Source organism: Bison bison, unplaced genomic scaffold (genome assembly GCF_000754665.1).
Source record: "Bison bison bison isolate TAMUID 2011002044 unplaced genomic scaffold, Bison_UMD1.0 scf7180017864491, whole genome shotgun sequence".
Taxonomy (NCBI): Eukaryota; Metazoa; Chordata; class Mammalia; order Artiodactyla; family Bovidae; genus Bison; species Bison bison.
In genome coordinates this window covers 21,992,818-22,017,261 of record NW_011495050.1, presented here as the reverse complement: position 1 = coordinate 22,017,261, position 24,444 = coordinate 21,992,818, and the positions used below count along the sequence as shown (strand labels likewise).

The 24,444-nt window shown below is 38.1% G+C and overlaps 1 protein-coding gene across 1 annotated transcript in view; it reads right to left on the bottom strand.

Moving 5' to 3' along the window:
• Window positions 1–24,444, bottom strand: part of RGS22 (regulator of G-protein signaling 22) — a 154,909-nt gene that overhangs the window by 50,224 nt on the left and 80,241 nt on the right. Inside the window, exons 16-17 of the mRNA XM_010863558.1 lie at window positions 24,298–24,420; window positions 23,399–23,500 (exon numbers count right to left, since the gene is read on the bottom strand). Of these exons, the coding sequence (XP_010861860.1) occupies window positions 23,399–23,500; window positions 24,298–24,420 (225 nt within the window). The remainder of the gene's footprint in view (window positions 1–23,398; window positions 23,501–24,297; window positions 24,421–24,444) is intronic.

Sequence of the window (24,444 nt, the reverse complement as noted above, 5' to 3'; positions counted from 1 at the left end):
TTGCAATAGCCTCCTAACTGGTCCTCTCAGGTTCTACTTTGCTTCCTTATGGTCTTTTCTGACCACAGCAAACAGAGAAATTCTTTTGTGTATCACTCCTCCATTCAAACTCTCTAGTGACTGCCCATCTCACAAGTACAGCAGCCGAAGTCCTTATAAGTACCTATAATTAGAGTTTGGGGACGTTTCTCAGTGCTGAGAAGACAGGGATTATAGTTCAGGACCTGCCAGTGGGGAAGCCCCTGTAAACACCACAGGCTCTCAAAACATCCTAAGAGCAGGGGTGGGCCAGATACACACTCTGGCCTAGAGTCTTTAAAGTGCCAAGTGAAAATAACTGCTAACCTGTAATTCTATACCTAGGAAAAAGTTCCCCTCTAAAATGAAAAGAAAATAAAGATGTCATAAGTCAGTAAACAAAACCAGAATTCATCACCAGCAGACACACATTAAACAAATACAATCAATTAATTAAAGGGAGGCCCTGGACAAAAGCAGGATGGAACAGAGAACAGCAGAAAACACAAATATTTAGGGAAATACCAATGCATATTGATTGTAAAATATAATAATAATGAATAAGGTCAGAGGAAACAGTAACAGAGCCTAAGAAAAAGAAGTCAGAATTGAAGGTTCAGAATTAAGTGCAATTGAAATGACCAACCATGAAGCTCGCTATAGGCAGAAAAGCAAATGAGGTTAGAGTCAGGGTAGTAATACAATTACAAGCAGGCAGGATATCTAAGAACTAGAAGCAAAAATAAAGGAAAAGCACTGTAAATGGCTAAAAGGGAGGACCAAAAAGTTCAGTATATAATAGGCATTCAATAATACTTGCCAAATAAATGAATGGAAGATAGTTGTCTCAACTGAAATTACAATCTGAAAGGGAAATTTCAGAGTTCAAAAATTTTAAGCTGGAGTACTTCCAAATTATCCTGAATTCTGGTATATGGCAATCCCTATTGTTAGCTTAGAAGAAATGGAGATAAAAGACATTAATATTGGGTAAGTTAAGGGAACACTCTAGCATATAGATTATAAGGATTATTTGTATGGATGTTGAAAAAGCTTCAAAATGAGAAAAGAGAAAAAGTAGGGAGAAATTTCATGAGTCATGTATTGAAATTTTCTAGGAAGATAAAGAGAACTTAAAAGATCTTTAGATAACATTAATGAGGTTAAGGAGAGGGGAAATGAGAAGACAATAGACTTCAAAATTCTTGGAAGTTATTAAAAGATGATACCAGAACCATAGCAGAGAACATCTTTTTCTTCCTAAGTGTTGTGAAAGACAGGAGAAGGGGCATACTTAAGAGTCATTCTGGATATTCTATTTAGTTAGAAATAATAAATTAAATTTGCAATCTGGAAAATCCCTTCCCTAAAACATAGGTTCCTAGCCTGCTGGATTTAATAGTTCCAAGTGAACCATACTCTTCCAAATGATTCTAAAATATTCAAAATGAAAATTTCTTCATACATACACGACAATTTTTTTCTAACCTTGGGAATTGTTTAGAAGAATGACCTAAATCTAACTTGTTTAATAAGCTAAGACTGTATCAGATTCAAATCTACTCTTAAACTTTTCTAAATTAGAAGTTTTAAAAAGTGTACTAATTAAAATAATGTCTATACTAAGGTTGGAGAAGGAAATGGCAACCCACTCCAGTATTCTTGCCTGGGAAATTCTATGGACAGAGGAGCCTGACAGGCTGTGTCCATGGGATCACAGTTAGACAGGACTGAGCAACTGAGCACATACTAAGGCAAGTTAAGAAACGAAGACTAACTTGATGAAATTAACAACATTAAAAATATCTCCAGAATTTGTTTCAGTAATTTCAGATTTACCCAAAGGAAAGTAAACTTGACTCCCCAAATTACATAAGTTAAAATCAGTTCTTGGGGACGTCCCTGGGCGGTCTAGTGGTTGAGAATCCACCTTCCAGTGCAGGAGACACGGGTTCATCCCTGGTCAGGGAATTGGGGACTGAGATCCCACATGCCCTGGGGCAGATAAGCCTATGCACTGCATCTACTGACCCAGGCACCTTGGAGCCCAAGCGCCACAGCTAGAAATGCCTGTGCATCACAACTAAGATCTGATGCAGCCAAATAAATAAATATTAAAATAAAATAAAATCACTCCCTATTTAGCAAAAAAAGAAAAAAAGTTTTTATTATCGGCGCAGGAATATCTTCTAATGATAAAATAAAGCAACTTCTTTGTCACTGGGTCAGCTACATTCAAAACTGTATTTTAAGAAGACTGACATGCCACATACCAAACTCTTTGTATAGACATCAGAGCGATCCCTTTGATTTAAAAGCATTAACAGTGAAGGGGATAAAGTACAAAAGCAGCTGAAATGGTGACTCCAGTAACAGTGATAGAAGTGGCTGTCAGCTTCTGGAAGACATCCAAATCACTTCCTTCCATTCCCAGTCTTGCCTTCACTCCTAGTGTCTTTTAAGATCTACTACTACCCACAGTCCTATAAGAAACTCTACATGCCGTTTATATACTCTATCATACCTTCTGGAATTTTGCCTTATGATTTTCTTCAGAATGACCTTCACTTCTCCTTGTTGTTCAGTTGCCAAGTCATGTCTGTCCGACTCTTCATTACTCCATGGATGCTGGGCTCCTCTGTCTTCCACTATCTCCCAGAATTTACTCAAATTCATTTCCATTGAGTCAGTGATGCTATCTAATTATCTTATCTTCTGCCACCCTCTTCTCCTTTTGCCTTCAATCTTTCCCAGCATCAGGGTCTTTTCCAATAAATCAGCTCTTTGCATCAGGTGACCAAAATACTGGAGCTTCAGCTTCAGTTTCAGTCCTTCCAATGAATATTCACGGTTGATTTCTTTAGGATTGACTGGTTTGATCTCCTTTCTGTCCAGGGACTCTCAAGAGTCTTCTCCAGCAACACAAAACAAAATCATCAATTCTTAGGTGCTCAGCCTTCTTTATGGACCAGCACTCACATCCATATGTGACTAGGGGAAAAACCATAGCTTTGACTATATGGACTTTGTTGACAAAGTGATGTCTCTGCTTTTTAATATGCTGTCTAGGTTTGTCATCGCTTTCCTTACAATGAGCAAGTGTCTTTTAATATCATGGCTGCAGTCACTGTCTGCAGTGATTTTGGAGCCCAAGGAAATAAAATCTGTCACTGCTTTCACTTTTTCCCCTTCTATTTGCCATGAAGTGATGGGACTAGATGCCATAACCTTAGTTTTTTGAATGTTATGTTTCAAGCCAGTTTTTTCATTCTCCTCTTTCATCAAGAGACTCTTTAGTTCCTCTTCACTTTCTTCCATTAGAGTGGTATCACCTGCATATCTAAGGTTGTTGATATTTCTTTTCTCCTGGCAATCTTGATTCCAGGGCTTCCCCGGTGGCTCAACAGTAAAGAATCTGTCTGCAATGCCAGAGACATGGCAGGAGACATGGCAGGAGCTGCATGTTCAATCCCTGGGTTGGGAAGATCCCCTGGAGAAGGAAATGACAACCCATTCCAGTATTCCTGCCTGGAAAATCCCATGGACAGAGGAACCTGTCCATGGGCAGGCTACAGTCCATGGGTCGCAGAAGAATCAGACATGAGTCAGACACAACTTAACAACAATAACAAATAATACAAGATGTTATTTGTTATTGATTCCAGCTTGTGATTCATCCAGCCCAGCATTTCCCATGATGTACTCTGCATATAAGTTAAATAAGCAGAGTGACAATATATAGTCTTATCATACTCCTTTCCCAATTTGGACCCAGTCAGTTATTCCATGTCCAGTTCTAACTGCTGCTTCTTGATCCACATACAGGTTTCTCAGTAGACAGGTAAGGTGGTCTGGTACTTCCACCTCTTTAAGAATTTTCCACAGACTGTTGTGATCCACACAGTCAAAGGCTTTAGCATAGTCCATGAAACAGAAGTAGATATTTTTCTGGAATTCCCTTGCTTTTTCCATAATCCAATGAATGTTGGCAATTTGATCTCTGGTTCCTTTGCCTCTTCAAAACCCAGCTTGTACATCTGGAAGTTCTCTGTTTACATACTGCTGAAGCCTAGCTTGAAGGATTTTTAGCATAACGTTGCTAGCATGTGAAATGAGTGCAATTGTATGGTAGTCTGAACATTATTTGGCACTGTCCTTCTTTGGGATTGGAATGAAAACTGACCTTTTCCAGTTCTGTGGCCACTGCTGAGTTTTTCACTTTACCATTTACTATATCAATAGCACAGCTTCCTCTCTGACCATTATTCACCAAGCTTTCCTTTACTTTTAGCACAATCTGCAGCTTCTTCTTGCCCTCTAAATAAATTGTGCACCACCACTACTTTCTTACGTAGATGGAACTTTTAAAGACTGGCCATCATTTCACCCACACTCTTAAAATACCCTCAATTTCTCCCACCTCAATCTTCTGCTTTGCCAAGGCTCAATTCTGGGTCAGCCTAATAATTTATTCATTTTTCCAATTCTATCCTCAAGAACCCAATAAAATCTGTGATAATTGGTTCCATTATAAATAGACTTTAAAAAACAAAAGCAACAACAAAACCTCAACTGTGACTGCAGAGCCTGGCAGAATTTTGTTTATTTCTCAACTCTGCCATGCTCTTTAAAGCTCTCAACTGTACCCTTATGCTTCTCCATGTTCAGTGGACTTTATCTTCCACTTAACTGGGAAAACCACTGGTATGAATGTCCTCAACTTTCCTCTCAAGAGCTTTCTTCAAAATCTTTCTCTTTCCTCTGATGTTTCAACGGACTTCTTTCCAAGGCTAAATTACTCATTTGTGCTCTTGACTCCACTTTCACATAACACTGCAACACCAATTACACCCTTAACCTACCTTTCTATTGATATCATCTCTTTCCAAATGCTTCAAAGGTATTCAAGCCAAGCATCTCTCCCCTTCTTAAATATTTTCCCTATTTTGTCCACAAATATCACCCCCTTTCTCTCTTTCCCTTTCCTACAAAACTTCATCCTTCCTTTTCTCTCATTCCTCAATCTATTGCAATCTGGTTCTCATGCCAATGAAACTGATGCCCAAGTCCTCAAAGAACTACATAACTGCCAGTTCAATAGTTTCCCTCCTTAATCTTCACCCTACTTGACTCCTTACACAGCTTTAACACGGTTGACTCTCCCCTGCCTTCAACACTTTCTCCAAATTCTCTGCCAATTTCCATTCTTAGGCTCCTGTGTTGATTCCTCTTTATCCATATCTCTGCCTCCTACAAAGAAATCATTCTTTAAAGTCCTATGTTCAACTTTTAATATATTTTCTTCTTAATTCACATTCTCTCAGTTTCTGACACATGCCAGGCACTCTCTCAAAGGACTTGGGTGCTCTATGACTTCTCTGTACTCCACCCTCATCTTCTCTTCCCCTTTGCTGAGCTTCTATTAAATATTTATCCTAAGGGACTGAGTCTTCCTTGACTCCTGAAGTCTGGCTTAGGTATGATTCTTATGTGTGCTCATAGGACCTCTATCTGTATGTTTCTCCCACTGCACCATAAACTCTGTGAAGACATATTTGATCTCCTTTATTACTGTATCCCTACCAGCTACCATAATGCTAAATTTAGAATGAATGAATGAATGAAAGACTTCATGCATTCTCATAGACTTAACAATCAACTCTATGTGGAAGAAACCCAAATATATACAACTTTAGACCTGATTTCCTTCCTGAACTGAAAACCTTGGCTAAGAGCTGTCTACTTGCTATAACTACATGGATAGCCTATGGACCCTCAAACTCAATGACTGAGTAATATAACTCATTATCTATTCTCCCAAGCCTCTCTGGGTTTCGAGTATTCATTACTTAACATATCATTCACAGAACCGTCTTTGACCTTTTCCCACTTTCCTCTCCTCCCTCTCAAATGCCAATCCTATAAATTTAATTCTCTACACTAAAACAATGAGAAACTGACAAGTATAAAAATATAAAGAGGAAATAAGGGGCAGCAGTTCCATCCCACCAAAAACAATAAAATGCTGTCTTCTGGTCAAGCTCAATCAGACCGTTTTCAGGTCACTTCCTGCTTCCTGACCTCAAACTCATACTGTGCTCTATAAAGCCACAGGCGTCCATGTACACTTGATGTTGTCTTTCGTCTATTTTGTTCCAGTTTTACTGGGATATAATTGACCCGTAGCACTGTAAAAATTTAAGCTGTACAGCATAATGATTTGAGTTACCTATATCAGGAAATAATTACTACAGTAATTATTAACAGTAAGTTAACATCCATCATCTCAGATAGAAACAAAAAGAAAATAGAAAGAATTTTTTCCTTGTGATGAGAACTATTAGTGTCTACTCTCTTAATTTTCATATATATTATATAGCAACATTAACTATAGTCACCACGGTGCATATTACATCCCTAGACTTTATTTATCTCACAACTGGAAATTTGTCCCTTTTGTCCACCCTCATCCAATTTTCCCTCCCCATACCACCCACTTCCGATGACCACAAATCTGATCTCTTTCTGTGAGTCTCTGTTTTTCACAAATGATTTAACTGCATATCTCAGTGTCTCAAGGAGCTACAGTTAGGGTGCCATGTGACTTCATTCTAGTTTAAGCCTACTGTCCTGGTATAATTATTACTAGTTTCCTTTTTATTTTCAAAAGAATCTTGGTTTAGATGATAAATTATATGGTCTCTCCATATTTAACTGCCACCAGTTTTATAAAATTAAAGTTTCTCTGAAACAAGATTCCCAGAAGTACTGAGCACTTATTTAAAGCTAAAAATAAAGAAAGGCAGAATATTCCTTTCTATGAAACATGCATCTGTCTAATTTGCAATCATATGAATTGAATAGCTGAAGCTACTGAAGCTATGAATTGAATATCAAAAGCCAAAATCCCAAAACTGGAATATTTTATGTGAAAGTTGGATTGAAGCTTTACAGACTTCCCTATTAAGAATAAATGCTCTAAATGAAAATCTTAAAAGGAATTTTAAAACACTGCCCCTCTCTGATCATACCTAAACCTAGGTATTTGCCCTCCCACTTTTTGTTTGTTTTCTTGCAGCTAGTTTATCAGAACACTGTTCATTATCACCTAAATAACTTTTCTTTGATCAAGTATCAGCCCCTGCTATGATAATCCTAGCTAGCATAATGATATCCCCTAGCATATGATAATCCCCTGCTAGCATAATCCTGACGAGTAATACACCCCCCTCGCCTTCCAGATTCTTCACCAGTTTTATTATAAAATCACAGAACTGGAAGCCTTAGAAAGGGGTTGGAAGTCTACACTGTGCAGCTTTACTGGCTTCCTCTGAGGCTTGGTCTCTGGTCTCTCCCTCTTCCTCACCTCCCAAGGTGGGTGGGGACAAAGACGGTTAAGGGGGTAAAGAGAAGAAAATTGATCTGTCAGTCCTTAATAAGGCCAAACAATAAGTCTATAGTACATTCAACTTAATTTTGCCATTAAAATCTGAGAATGTCTTTCTATGTTTCTAATAATCCAGAGATAATCTTTAGGTGGATAACTGACCAACTGATAATATATAACAAACACATATATATAACAAAATATATAACAAAGGGATACAATCATATATATGAAACAAAATTAAAAAGTTGACACCTTTTGTTGTTTAGTTGCAAAGTCCTGTCATACTCTTTGTGAACCCATGGGCTGTGGGGGGCACCCCCACTGGGGGCTGTGGGGGGCACCCCCACTGGGGGCCCCGCCCCCCCCCCCCAGGCTCCTCTGTCCATGGAATTCTCCAGACAAGAACACTGGAGTGGGTAGCCATTTCCTTCTCCAGGGGATCTTCCCCAACCAGGGATCGAACCTGTGTCTCCTGCATTCAGAGGCAAAGTCTTTACTGCTGAGCCACCAGGGAAGCCAACACCACCTTTAAGATCTCTATAAAGATGGTGCAAATCATTTTTAAGTTGATGTAAACTGACTTTAAAATGGAATATAAAGATTATGGTTTATTATACCTAATAAACAATATAGTCTAATTATGGGTTAGAAGAGACTTCCCTGGTGGCTCAGATGGTAAGGAACCTTGCCTGCAATGCAAGAGACCTGGGTTTGATTGCTGCGTCAGGAAGATGCCCTGGAGAAAGGAACAGCAACCCACTCCAGTATTCTTGCCTAAAGGATTCCATGGACAGAGGAGCCTGGTGGGCTATAGCCCACGGGGTCGCAAAGAGTCCACCACAACTGAGTGACTAACACACACATATGGGTTAGAAACTCACTGTTTAAGAATCCTGGATCACTTGCTTTTTTATTGGCCACCCAGTTTGTCCTTTCTAGCCACTGAGGAAATAACAATGTAGCTAATGTTGGAGGAGAAAAAGCTCCCTTCATATCAGAGTCAGCTACTCTGACTCACATTAAAGCTGAGATTCACTCAAGGCACAGCTGTGGCCTACATGATTCCAATTTAAACACTAACCTGTGATGCTTTAACAACCCAGCAGGGAAGTTTTTGAGAAGGGATACAAGCACTGCCTGTCTGTGATCAGACTGCCTGGCACTGCACTCAGCATGGCTCTCTCTAGACCTCATCTCTCCTGGAGACACTCAAAGGTTATGTAATCAGGAAATGCACCACGGGCGGCTTGCCCGGCCCTGCTCTACACCTGTGTCTGTGACTCACTCTCTTGGCATCTGTATCGGATATGGGGGAAAAAAATCAACGCTTCCCCCTGAAACATGTCTTAGGGTCTTGAAATTCTGGAAGTTAATTTTCTTGTTTAGCTAAACTCTCAAGCCTATGATGAAAAAAATAGATGGAGGATAGATACCTTGGAGACAGGAGGAAGAATGGAATTGGAGAGTGGAATGGTGAAACAAACTGGGAGAAAAGAAGAGAGAAAGAGAAAGGGAGGAAGGGGAGGGAGGGAAACATTTTGATAAATGTTTGTCTTCTAAAGGATAGTGAGATGACAAACAGATTTACTCTGAATACACATTAGCTTTTTGGAATTATAGGGAAAAATATAAAAATGTTTCTGTTTGCCTCTTCAAGGAAATCTCAGATGCTTCATTACTTAGAGCTAATATCCTGAACACAACAGCTGTATTGCACTACATAGGAGATGGCTCAAATTAAAATATGACATTTCCCATTGCAATTTATATTTTTTCCAATGCTAAGATATTTTCTGTGCAAGATTTCAGAATTGCCACTTAATAGTTTTCAAAATCAAGCGTGTTATGAGCATATTCTTGGATGAAAGTAGACCCCAATCTCCTTTTAAATATATCACAGTGCATTCCAGGCTTGGTATTCCAATATTTTATTGATTCTCATGGACCCTGGAACATATTGATGCTTTCTTACTGCATCATAAAGTCTAGATGAACATACTTGAGGAAGGAGAATTTGGGGTTTATTGAGTTTATTCTTGTTTGTTACAGTGTTAAAAAAAAAAAAATGAAACAACTTCCAAAACTATCTGTGCTATTTGGATTTCTTTTTGTACCAAAGACTAAATGATGACAGCTCTGGGGTTAGATTCCAATTATCATGCTGTAGAAGCACCCAGCAAAGTACTCTCACTGTGCCAAAGGTGAGCACAGTCTTTGGGAAAGCATCTTTTCCATAAGTAGGGGCCATTTGATGAGCTGCAGCTTGACACTCATCTGTGTTCCAATGAAAATAAGAACGATTTCTGTGTAGCCTTAAAAGGCAAAGTCAAGACTAACACCAAATGTTGTAGCACATGTGTTGATTTGCTATGTTACATTTCAGCTGTTAGTTATGTTAATGGAACAGTTTCACATAATTCGTCTTGATGTATTTATTTTAATGATCATATATATGTATCTTTCCCTGATTGCCTGGTAACACTGATTGCATGATGTTCTGCTGTCACCACCAGGCCAGGGCTGGAAGTAAGAAAAAAGAGAAATGTAAAATTTCAACTGCAGAACTGTATGACGTAAAATGAGTCCCTCAGTACACTAGATACAAGATGTGTAAAAACCTATATGCTGTGAGATCTTAACACCTGACTACAGGACAACAAGCAGAACATACCATCAGGTTAATAAAACCAGGGACATCTAAAAAGTAGATTTTCAAAATAACCTATTAAAGTATTCCAAAAATTAGGAGAAAACATTCAGGCTTCAGCATTCAGTGTCATTAGCAAGCCCTTTTTTCTTAGATCCATTACTCCACTGCAGTGGTAAAAGAAGGAAATCTAATCATGTAAAGCTACACAAAGATATGTATCTTTCACTGTCTTCTATTAATAGTAATTGTCCAACTGCCCACCGAGAGAGTGGAGGAACTGTAAAGCTGTCTGCTGTTGCTATTTCCTTCGACTTACTGGGAGGTAGCATTAGGGTCCTGCCAGATGGACTAACAGGGTGGTATCAAAGACCTCGCTAGCCCCTGGGAAGAAGAAATAGCCCATAAAACCCATGGCACTATTAGATATACTCAAAAGACGAAAACAACTTTAGCTACTGAAATATACGAAGATTTTCCTTTCCCCCAGTTTATACTAAAGAAATTGTGCGGGCTCTGCAGAGTCTAGAGCAAAGATAATACTCTTTGGTAGGTGCAGGCGACGGTTCGTAGGCATTCTCTAACGGGTAGAGGAAATTATTTGACAGTGAAGGGTCAGGGTCTCCAGGAATAACATTACAGAAACATAAGGCTGAGAGGATCAGAGTGATCCTTTTCCCCTGTCATTCTCTCTTCCTCTACTGTGTGCTGCAGCCAACTCACAAAAGCTAATTCATGAATTTTCAGGTATTTACTGAATGGGGTTGTTAAATTCAATCACTATCAAAAATTGTATAAACTTACAACTATATAAATTACATTAAAAACAAAGATAACAAATACTCAAAACCCATTACTTCCTCATGATTTCACTGTCTTAGGACTGTCCACTCTCTTGAGGTTATTTACCACTACTCTGTCTGGTGAGAATACTACATACTGGTGGCTGCTGGGCCTCTCCTCCCAACTCTGGGCTCAGTAATGCCTCGTGGGAGCTTGAAATCATCCACGGGGACAGTATTTACACCCTGGAGATCAGCAAATGCTACAAATCAGGGCTGCTTCGCTGCCACTCAGAGAGGTGGTTATTAAACATTTATCATCATACCACTGACTATAAGGCAAAGATATTTCTCTTTTCCTGTCAGGATTACTAAAGAAAGAGAAATAAAGTTGGAAAAAAGCAAATGACACCAACTAATTCAAATGCTGGAGGCAAAGCCACATACCAGAATATACTAATTCAGGCCAGAATGTGCCAATTTATAACACAGTTTACTTCAGTAATGTTTAACTGGTGTCCATCTGTAAAAATAAGGCTACAGTAAAGTTCTTTTTCATAGTTAAAAGTCAAACTACAAGAGCAGGACAAGTAAGTTTTTCTTTGAAATTGTTTACATTCTGAATAGTCTTTATTTAGAAAATGGCAAAGTTAAGCTTCAAATGTTAAATTTAACTTCAGTCTGATTAGTAAATCAGAATAGGTAAGAGTTTAGTTGGGAAGAGCTTGTTAATGTGTCCTCATGAGAAAGTACAAGGAGCAGCTACAAAGAAGAACCATTAAAACATAATGAGAAATAAAACTGGTACTAATGGATCTTGATGTAGTGTCTGGACCCCGAAGAGACCAAGATCACTTCACAGACAATCGCAGAACACAACAGAACAGATGTCCACTACATTGTAATAACAACAAAAAACCATATTACTGTACTTGAAGGCAAACAGCAAGTAACGTGGGATCTTCTCAACTGAGCTCAATAATTCCATCCTTGGAATTCATATAAAAAAAATGAAATGAAACTGTGCTCCAAAAAGCTAAAGGCAAAGAGTCCCTGGAGGGGTTTATAAAAGGAATGTAAATGCCTTGATATGGGACACTTTCAGAAATCACAAAATATTTACTTCAACAAAAAGAAAAGTCTGTTTTCATAACTTCACAGCTCTAGCAGCATAGAACATCATTATCTGAGTTCATATGAGGCAGAAAAAAGAAAATAACGAGCAAGTTCAAGCAATCCAAATTTTTTTTCTGTAAAAGGAGGAAAAAATGATGATTTTTAATGACCTCTCATATCCCACAAGAAACTCAAAAACATTACTGAGGAGCTATGCCGAGAGGGAATAAATTACAGATGGAGCTTTCCACAAATGGATTTTTATGTGAAGGACATTGGGGTTTTTCAATTAGGAATCTTAAAGATGAGACCTAGAGATTGCAACATCCTGATACTGAGGCAAACTACTGCAGAGATCAACATGAGACGGAGTTGCACAAAAATGATAATGTGATGACAATCAAACAGAATTTCTGGCAAGTACTCTGACTCTAGTAAGTAGAATTCAACGCAGAAGAGAACCTAAGAAAATGCCAATAGGATAAAAGTGTAAAACAAACTTGAATCATTTTGGACAGAAAGAAAAATCAAAAGGAAAAACAACATGTTAAGTAAAGCCAAAAACAAACCACAAGCTCAAGGGACAAAATAGACTAGGCTTAAGACTGATTTGGGCCATTGCTTAAGGTATTTTAAGCAAAACTGATTAAGTATATGATGGAATAAAATCACAAAAAGAATTATTACTAAGGCATTTAGGAAACCTAAGCAACAAATAAGGATTTTATTTTCTATAATTTTTTAATTCATTTAAAAAAACATTTTAACAGACAAAAGCAATATATATATATATATTTTTTTAAACTAATGGAATTATTTAGCCTTTAATAAAAATAATTCCTTGAAAAGTGAACAGAGAATACTTCAATGAGAAAAGTATTATATTATTAACATTTTTGGCCTAAAAATCCTGCCTCACAGAGAAGCTAATCCATGCCAACAAAGTATAAAAAACTGATACTAAAACCAGCATATTGAGGAATTACTTTACAGTGAGAAAATCAACCACCAAACAGGTGGGATATTGACATTCACCAGCACAGCACCTTGGAAAGCAAGCTCAAGTGTAGCAGGTTGCTTCGAGTCAGAATAAGTGAAGTTAACTATGCTTCTATGAATTTCTTTCTTTCCGGAGCTATCAGGCTGACACTGTGCACACAGGAGCAGCTGGCTGAGTACAGCACTTCAAGTGCAAGGTCAAGGACTAGTCCGTGACACCTCCCTTTCTGGATGCTGCTGCTGACCAAAGCCTGTTCTTACCTGGGACTCTTCTCCTTTAGATGTACAGGTACATTCATTACAAGTGTTAAGACCTATGAAGCCATTCTGTCTCTAGACAACTGCTCATATCCCATCTGAATTAGTACACACTGATTTAACAGTGTAAGTTTCAGAAAGCAACCTTGTTTCTGAGTTCAGTGAGGAGGGAGGAGACACAGAGATTTCACTGTTGCTCCAGTGAAGCTTGTAAAAAGCTCCTTATTAACAGCAATCTTAGACTATAAACATAGCATGTCTGGAAAGTCAGGATTTTGATCACTGTTGAAGCTGGGTGATGGTACATGGGGCTCATTAAGTTATTTTATCAACAGTTTTTTTAAAAAAATTAAAAACACCTGGCTGGTAGTCATTTATAAATAATCAATTATTATCTATAATTAGGTTCATACTAATAATATATTGCAAAGAATGTAAGCCTGCCAATGACTTCATTCAGTCATTCAAAAATACTACAGCACCTCTTAGATGATGCAGCTTCAGTTCTGAATACACAAGGTGAAGAAAGCAGACTGTCTTCTTGGAACTTATAGTCCAGTGGCGGAAAATGCTAACGGTGAAATCTGATATTCAATATTGACAACATTTTAAGATATCAAAGTGAAAAGTTAAACACGGTAACCACTAGCGGTAAAGAATCTGCCTGCAATGTGGGAGACTCAGGTTTGATCCCTGCAGAAGGGAACGGCAACCCATTCCAGTATTCTTGCCTGGAGAATTCCATGGACAGAGGAGCCTGGTAAGCTACAGTCCATGGGGTCACAAAGAGTCGGACATGACTTACCGACCAACACTTTCACGTTCACACTTTCAATAGATTTGTTCAATAAATAAACAGAGACTTCTTAGTATAGAGTCTGGAGTCAAACCTTGGTTCTAATTCCAAGTTCACTTAACCACCAAACGGAAAGTCTTGCCTTAGGAAATTACTCAGCTTCTCTAACAAGTCTATAAAATGGACAAACACTAATATCTACCTCTTAGAACTGTCCAAGAACTAAATAAAATTACCCATGTAAAGTGATTTCCATAGAACCCGACAGATAGTTAACATTAAATAAATGAAGGTCAGGTACACTGATAATTATGGTTTAGAGAAGTTCAGGTGTTGATTTTTCTGGAAACAAAAGGATTGAAAGAGGATGTTTTTTGGTCCATAATCCTATAATATTCAGACTCTTAGGACTGAACACAGGTAGCTGGCATCAACATCAGGAACAGGTGGAACGAATGAATAACTGTGAGTCAGAAAGCTGGCTGCCACACGTGTGCTTCCTGAGTCCGCTAGCAAGTGCCGCAAGATGGGAAGCAAGACGAGAACCCTGTGGATTCCGTGCTCAGTGACTCATAGTGCTCAAAGAGTCCAAGCCCCGCTGCTACTTGAGACACCATCTCTCTGGTAACAAAAACAAATAATGTAACACCGCCTGAATAACAACAGCCCTGACACTCACAAACAACCTAATTATAAAGACACTGAAATTTACCATGGACCATTAAAAAGGTGCATGATTTTCCACATTTAATCATCACCCCAACCTTCCCCCTCACCCATGCCCATTCATCTTTCAAGAAACACAGCTTGATTCTTTATACTGCCTCTGTATGAAGAAATAATGATCTCTGTTAGTGCACCTGAAAATACACCATGAGGCGAGAGAAGGAGCACTTAGCTCATAGCACTTTAATAAAAATGTCAGGACCACCCTGAAGTCTTTAAGTCCTGCAAATGCCAGGCAAAGAGAGGAGCTAAACAATTAAGGTAATGGCTGACAGCAAGGAAAGGAAAAACTAAGCTGATTATCAAAAAAAAAAAAATCTTCAACACTGCCTCTCTTATGCCATAAAATTTTTTTCAAAGGAATCTGTGGTACCTAAAATTAGCTCAGGCTTCATTGGAAAACATTGTCAGGATAATGAAAATTTTATAGAGAAAAAGCTACAGTCTCATCTTTCTCAATCTTTCTAGGACTCTCTGGAAAAACAGGCAAAAAAGAGCACATTCTTGAACTTTGACAGCATTTGGGTGATAGCACCTGTATGGGCTTTGTTTCCAAAGTGCTCCCAGCATGGATCAGAGCCTTGTGTATAGAACTGTTTGATAAATGCTTGTGGAAATATCTAGAATGTTTTTAGGCTAGAGCAAATGTGCCTGTAATTGCTGGTCTAAGTGCTATGCAGTTCACATTTATTTCTTGTTTCCACAGTAATAGAAAACGGAGCAGGAACAAAGGGGTCAAATACATGGACATTCCTATAGAATCCTGAGGTAGGGCACAACTTGGAATGAACTTCATTTGGATCCACACTGTGCCTGAGATGACCCAATGGAAAAGATAAATGATTGGGGGCCAGAGAGGATGAGAAGGATAGCAGTAAATAATTGTTAAATGAGTATATTAATGAATTCTGCATTATTATTATATTGTAACTTATGGCTTCCTAAAAATATCAACAGACAGTATGGGTCTGATGACATTAACTTAGTTTTTTGGTTTCCTTTCTCTAAATGTAAGAGCCAACCCTTATAGACCCTGGGCACGTAGGGGTAGTTACTCAGATGGACTTATTTGCCCGGGGACCAACCAGCTGATTGCTTTGTAGGGACACAGAAGCACAAGAGTCAATCATCACTTACTACAAGCATTTGGCCACATATTTCCAAGCTGTCAGATTACTGGGTGGTGATGCCAGGAATGGAACTTGCAAATGTCAAGATTTCATGTAGTATGATTAAAGATGATGGAAAGATATGAGATTTTGTCTAAAGTTACTGATATAAATAAAACTGGACAGTATAAGTTTTTTGTTTGAAAAGTTGTCACCCAAAAAACAGATTTATTTTGTATTGCTTCACAGGGTAGGAATATGACCAAAGGATAAGTTTTTGACTCAAAAATGAAAAAAAAAAGTAAATAGCTCCTTCCCTTCTTCAAGTATCTGAAAAGAAGTTGATTTTTTTTTTTTTTTAATGATAACCAACATTTATCTGCTGGTAAAGAAGGAACTTATGTAATTTTCACTTAAGATGCCATTCCCTGGAGAAGGAAATAGCTACCCACTCCAGTATTCTTGCCTGGAGAATTCCATGGACAGAGCCTGGCAGGCTACATGCCAGGAGGGGTTGCAAAGAGTTGGACACAGCTGAGTGACTTTCCCCTCCCCTAAGATGCCACTATCTCGTTTTATTTTAAACCTGGCTGACGTACCTCCATTTGTAATTATCTCTCTCCCCCACTACAGAGTAAGCTCTTTAAGCTGAGAACTTTGTCCTAATCATATCTGTATTCACAGAACATTACTTGGCACATAGCAGGCTCTCTGCTAATTAATTAAGTAACAATATTATAAAATATAGTTTACAAGGTTGTAGTTCTATGAAAAATGTTTTAAGTGATATTTTGAATCTCAGAATAAATTATAGTATTTAGTTGAATGAATAGCTATTGGTTTAGGAATTACTGTTCTTCCATCTTATTTGCTTCAGTTTCTTCAAATTCCTGTCTTCCTTCCCCATTAACCAGGTAATTGATAGAACTTTAAGTTCAGTTCAGTTCAGTCGCTCAGTTGTGTCCGACTCTTTGCGACCCCATGAACTACAGCACGCCAGGCCTCCCTGTCTGTCACCAACTCCTGGAGTCCACCCAAACTCATGTCCATTGAGTTGGTGATGCCATCCAACCATGTCATCCTCTGTTGTCCCCTTCTCCTGCCTTCAATCTTTCCCAACATCAGGGTGTCTTCAAATGAGTCAGCTTTCCGCATCAGGTGGCCAAAATATTGCAGTTTCGGCTTCAACATCAGTCCTTCCAATGAACACCCAGGGCTGATCTCCTTTAGGATGGAGTGGTTGGATCTCCTTGCAGTCCAAGGGACTCTCAAGAGTCTTCTCCAACACCATAGTTCAAAAGCATCTATTCTTTGGCGCTCAGCTTTCTTTATAGTCCAACTCTCACATCCATACATGACCACTGGAAAAACCATAGCCTTGACTAGATGAACCTTTGTTGGCAAAGTAATATGTCTCTGCTTTTGAATATGCTATCTAGGTTGGTCATAACTTTACTTCCAAGGAGTAAGCGTCTTTTAATTTCCTGGCTGCAATCACCATCTGCAGTGATTTTGGAGCCCCCCAAAATAAAGTCAGCCACTGTTTCTACTGTTTCCCCATCTGTTTCCCATGAAGTGATGGGACCAGATGCCATGATCTTCGTTTTCTGAATGTTGAGTTTTAAGCCAACTTTTTCACTCTCCTCTTTCACTTTCATCAAGAGGCTCTTTAGTTGTTCTTCACTTTCTGCCATAAGGGTGGTGTCATCTGCATATCTGAGGTTAACATTAAGTCGTGACTCTAATAATACCTACTTACTTCAGAGTGCTCTGCATTAAACTACAAAATATTTTCACCTACATTATCTAATGCAGACCTTACCAAGTCCTCTGAGATAGACATGAGGTTTTATACGTAGAGCGGGGAAGGCAAAGTATAGCAATGAAGTAGGTTCTGCACCTCAAATTTGAGCTTAATTTTGTTCCCAGCTATGAAATACTAGCAAGGGTAATATTTCAGAGATCTAGATTCTTCTTTATCTATAAAAATAGGTTACAAATGCTTCACATCCTAGGCATTCCCTGATGGCTCAGATGGTAAAGAATCTGCCTGCAATGCAGGAGACCCGGGTTCATTCCCTGGGTTAGGAAGATCCCCCGGAGAAGCGAATGGCTACCCACTCCAGTATTCTTGCCCGGAAAATTCCATGGACAGAGGAGCCTGGCTGGCTACAGTCTGTGGGGTCTCAAAGAGTTTGACACGACTGAGCAACTAACATTTTCACTTCACATTTTTACTATGGGTATTAAATTAGAAAATACATGACCACCTCTTGTAGAGACTCAAAAAACATACCTTTTTTTGGTATGTTGCCAGGTTAGATTACTTGAAAATTTTTTCTCTATAAACTGCCTAGAAATATTGGTAAAGTATAACTAATATCCTATTAAATGCATAGCTGGGGTAGTTAGGAAAATTACCATGGGTCAAAATTAAGGAGTGTACTGAAAACCAGGGTGCTAAACATGAGCTGATGATGAGACAACTACAGGGTGAGTTAAGGATGTGGGTGGTAAGAGCCACAGGGTACAGGAGGCAAAGCCTTGGGCCCTCACAAAGTGAAAATGTGACACTGACCCCCATAGACACACTATGGTCCTTGAAGGGTACACACAAAGTGAAATGAAGAGTGGGAAAAGATGTACCTATATACGCCTACCAAGCCCAAGAAACAAAAAGAAGCTTGCTTGTCTTGGCTTATACTGTGTATATATATATTAAAAAAATATATATCTCCTGAGGATTCACTATCATGAGTTTATCATCATTTGGGTTTGGTTTTCAAGATTACACTTGTCAAATGAAGAAACTCCAAGATGATAAATTGGCATTAAAAATGTGCCTAGCAGAAGCGCCACAGACAAAAATCTCACCATAAGAGCTCATAAGTCAAAATTACAATACACACAAAGAAAGAATCCACCATGTCAGCAGAAATAATAAATAGAAGAATCAGTTCTCCCAAGAATTACAAATTGTGGAATTACTGGATACCATAGCAGCCAGACTCTAGGGTGGCTCCTGCAAACACAGTGTCACCCAGTGTCATTCCCTCTCATAACTCTCTCCCCCGAAGTGTGGGCATAACATATGGCTTGCTTCTAACCCACAGAATAAAGCAGCAGTGATGAGATTTATGTGCTTATGAGTACATGATTACATTACATGCTGGTATGTTACTTAATACCAGTTTTACTAAGAAACTATCATCCTTGCTGTTTTTTGAGAAATGAGCTGCCACACTGTGATCTGCCATGTGGAGAGCACCACATGTCAGAGAGCTGAAGTGGCTGCTAGCTAACAGCCAGCAAAAACTGAGTTCTTATTCTGGTGACCTGCAAGGAACTGAATGCTACCAACCATGTGAGTACCGAAGCAGACCTTTCTCCAGTTGAGCCCCAGATGAGCAACCGGTGCTGGTCAATATCCTGATTTACAGCCTTGTGGAGGACCCAGCAAAGCTGTGTCCAGATTCCCTACCTGTATTAACTGAGAGGTAATAAATGTGTGCTATTTAAGCTACAATGTTATATTAATATTCTCATGCAGGAATAGATAACACAGCTACAGACTATGAAACATGTTTAAAATGCTTAGAGATATAAAAGGAGAAATAAAAACATGAAGAAAAAGACAAAAAGATAAAACAACAGGAAGGTTTAAAAATACAAGTAGAATGTCTAATAAAAAAAAAAAGCAGTTCCTTAAATGATTTAACTCAATGGATGGGTTAAACAGCAAATTGAAATCTGCTGAAGAAATAATACATGAACCAGACAACAGATCAAAGAAAATTGATCTAGTTCGATTTATAACATATAACACAGATGTTATAAGATGGAAAGACTTGAGAAACTAAGAGAGATATAAGATAGGCTGGAAAACACCAAAATTGACCAAAGAATCCAGAGAACACATTGATCGGAGAATCCAGAAAAACTAATTAGAAAGACTGAGAGAAATAATGGCTGAGAATTTTCCAGAATTGATGAAAGATATGATTCCTCAGATTCTAGAAACAACTTAGACCCAAGAAAGACAATTGTAGTAAATATATTGAGGTAACATATAGAACCCCAAGGTCAAGGGGAAGATTATAAAAGCAATGATTAAAAAATCCTCCCTGAGAGGAGCAACAGCAAACTCTTCAATAATAGCAATAGAAAAACCATAACACAGAATAATATCTGCAAAGTGCTAAGAGAAAACTTCCCACCTAGAATTCTATATTCAACTAAATGATCAACGAGAGAACAGACATTTTCAGACAAACAAAACCTGAGAGATATTTTACCACTAGGAAATCCTAACGAAAAACCTACTAAAAGCTATTGTTCAGAAATCAAACCCAAATGAAGGAATGTGATGCAAAAACCAAGAGTAAGCAAGATATCTGTGCGTGAATAAATCTACACAGCATTGGCTGTAATCAAAAATATACTCAAGACTACTTGGTGGGTATAAGACAAATTAATATATAATATTCTGATCACTTTGCTATATACCTGAAATATCATAAATAAACTATACTTCAATAAAAAATGTGTTACCCTGATGTTCAAGACAAAAATCTCACATTGCTGCAAGAATATCTTTATATTAAACAGTACTGTGTGGTAAAAGTGCTGTGGATTTACCTAGCAATCCTCTTATTCCTCACATCCATTTCATTCTTATCTACTCTCTTTACTCATTAGTTCCTACAATTTCCAAATAACTTTTCTCCTATGCTTTTATTTTTACTGTTTTTTCTCTCTTCATCCTTCCCATTGACTTTTAATTTTGAACATGTTTGTGTGTGTGTATGTGTAAACATTTATAATATTTCTGCACCATACAAGTTTACTAAATTTTTTTAAATCTCAATGTATATGCTATGGAAAGTGGTAATTTTTAAACGTGTAGTTTTTGTTAGGACACAGTTTCTTTTAAAGAGTTCTACAAAGATGGAAGAAGTTACAAAAGACAGTGGAACTGAGACCCACTCTATTCTGTCGTAGTGCTCTGTCATGAAGCAAGTTGTGGTTGTTTAGTCACTTACAAGTCATGTCTGACTCATTTGCGACCCCATGGATTGTAGCCTGCCAGGCTGCTCTGTCCACGGGATTTCCCAGGCAAGAATACTGGAATGGGTTGCCATTTCCTTCTCCAGGGTATCTTCCGGACCCAGGGATTGAACCTGAGTCTCCTGCGTTGCAGGTGGATTCTTTACTGCAGAGCCCCAAGGGAAGCCTTACTGAAGCAAGTATGCGACATTAAAGAAAGCTGTAGGACTACTGGTGGCTCCTAACCTTGGCAGTGACAGATGGTCCCCTGGCAAGTTGTTGCTGGGATCAAAGACTGTATCTCTGAATCCTGGTGGTGATTCCAATCCCTCTTGCCAAGACCATTTCATTCGGTTTCTAACTGAACTATGCTGTCTTGAAGCTGTGCTGCAAAGAAACCTTCAGGATGTACCCAAGACTGTAGTTCAAACTCTTGGACCATAGCTCGTCATGCTAAGTCACTGTCACTGACCTCCCATCTAGTTTGCCTGCAGATATTTCTCCAATACTTCTTGAGGTAATAAAATTTCAAGGTAAGTAATTTGCTGATCAGCAAACAGAAAAGCATGTAAGTCTTTTATAATCAACTCTTGGTCTCTTACTATACAGTTTTTCAGATGTACAAAAACCAAATTCACAGCAACTTTAACGCAGTGCCAACTGTTCTGCCACTGGCATGATCAATCCAGAGATCTGTATTGTAAATGTACCCCTGAAGGAAGTTATACAGCATTTCTATTTTTGAATCTAAAGAAACAAAAGGTGTTTCATATTGTGAAACAAATCTATATAGGGTTATGGTATTAGAAGCAATTCTTACATCTGGAGACACAGAAATCTCGGATAATTAAAACCTAAGCCAATTTAGACAGCTGCTCCACTAACAGAAAAATAAAATAGCCACAGATGCAAAAAGCAAGCAAGTCAAAAAGATCACATGATTTGCTCCTTTTATTCCTCCCAATTAAACTAAAACCAATGTCTCCAACACTCCCCTCCGCCCACTCTGTTTTGATTCCTCAAAAGAGAAGCTAGAGAAGGATAAAAAGTTTATGGGCCTTGATAATCCCCAAACAGAGTAATCCATCTCAGAATAACCAAAATTTGAGTGTATCTTGTTTCACAATCATTTATAGCTGGTTGAATGCCATTACAAAGAATTAACATCTACCAAACTCAAATAGAACTCCCACTTCTACAAGTATATGGAAATACTGTGATTACAACAGCAACAGAAAAACCTCCTTACTTGAGCAGCTGAAGACTTTTGGAAGAGCAAGTTTTGTAGTAGTGAAAACATAATAAAAATAACAGGTGGCACTTTAACTGTCAGGGCAATAGGTTAGGGGAAGAAGGGTAAGTAGAGAGTTACAGGTGAAGGATTAACAAGCAGAAGAGCCAACTGTGTGGTCTCAGAAAATGGTGCTGGCAAATTAGAGATATAACTTCATGATGTCATGGGGCCAGATCTGGGCCGTGTAGGAACTGAAGCCCTTATTCTTGTGGTACAAAAGTACAAAGCTCCGTCAGCTGATTCATAAAACATAGTTACTAATACCAAAGTCAGGGCGGTGGCTAACAACCAATGCCTAGCAGTGCTCTCTGATGTTCTGAACAGGATTATGATAAGAGAAGGAACAATGTGATGAAGCTAATCTCCTCAGCAGTGTTTAGAGAAAGTTCCTCTATAATGAGGTTATTTCAGAATTACAAGAATCACTTAAGTGGAAAAGGGACATAGAAGAGATTAGCAGTTTTCTAGGCTTGATGACCTCTCTCCATAAAGGATCGGGAGAGCCTAAGAATAAAAACTGAAAAGACAAGTTAGCTTAGGTCATAATTTTATTCCCTTTCCTTTTCGCCTCAAAAAGTGGCTATTGTTTCTCTCTCTCTGCAGAGAATACTGTTCTTCATCCTCTATTTTGCTTTCAAGAGGTCTAAAGATGCTCTTTTATCCAGCTCTGAGTATCTGTCTTATATGGTGTGTAGCACAGAGGCCCAGGTGATGACACAGGGCCGTGACGACACAAGGAGTCAGTCGACATCCTTTCCCCCTCATTAGACACGCACGCCAACAGCCTAAGTGTCTCCAACAGCTGATTGCTGCAGGAAGCTCACAGAGTAGCTTTGGTTAACGCCACTGCTCCCAATCACTTCAGTAATTCATTACAAGTCCCCCTCAGGGTTCTCTTTTAAGTCACTCACAACCAAAGCAAAAAGACATACTTGAGAAAAAAAAGATAACATGTTCTTTACTGGAAGAACAATTAATCGGCAGCAAAGAGAAAATAAGGCAAACCAAATAAAATATTGATAGATAAAACTGAGAGTCTACAAATCAGACTATAAAACAATATTCTGCTGATATTTAAATAAAGTAATTCAATGGAAACAATTTAACCACTGCCTTTTCGCCCTCACTCCTAGATTTCTCTTATTTGAGGCTGGACGAAACTTTTCATTTCTGTGTTCTGAGAATGTCACATTGAACCAACATTATTTACTACTTACTTGAGCTTGCTTGCATACTTTAAAAGGGTGAAGGGTTTCTTGGTAGAAAAGCTGATGATAAGCTTGTAGGTCAAACCAAAAGTACACACAGTTCTTCCACAACTGCAGATGGAGAAGGTACATAAATTATTACCATCATTATTAAAACTCTACAAAGCCCTAATTTCAAATACAAGTAATTGTTTAGCTCTTTGCTGTTACTATAAATCAGGTTCAGTTTAAGATGGTTTTATCTTCTATCACAAACAGGCAACACACAAAATATGAGTACTGTCACTAAATTATATTTTTGCATATATGTTTCTCACATAATTGGTCATTTAAAAAGTTAAGTGTTCTAGTAAATACAGAGTAATCACATATCTACGACATGAAACTAAAATCTGAAAGCATCTTGATATACATGGCAAATGTATATCATATCAGAAGTAAAAGCTACTCTAATAACTGAGCTAATGAAATACTTATCTGAACAAAATAAAGGCTGTTGTGATGACTAAGAAACAAACAAAACAAAAAGTCTTGAAATAAGTTTGTCACTATTCATTGCAATTGTAATTGCTAGAGTTATTAAAAATAAAAATTAAGGGACTGATAGAAATTAGCTCTAAAGTTAATATATATTACATTGAAATAAAGTTACATGAAAGAAATCAATTGTTAATAATGCAGGTCAATCCTTATCTATCTGTACTTTTCTTTGTAATTTTAGTAGGATAGTAAACCAAAGAGAATTATAGCTAAGATATTTACATTTTTACTAGATAATTTAGCATGAAATTTTTTACAAGAAGAAATGGGAATTTTAAAATGAAATATAATTACTTGAGCATTAAACTATTTCAATCTCTCATTTTAAATAAAAGTAGAAAATCAGATTTAAAATAACTATCTTCTACCTTGTTCCCTGAGTTCTCGCAGAATTTAGTAAAGAAGAATCCAGCTCTATTTTCTACATACAAAGATTGCAACAAACTCTCCATGTCAAATCCTCCCAAGGCACCATCACCCATGGTTTTAATCTAGATAACCAAACAGAAGTGAAT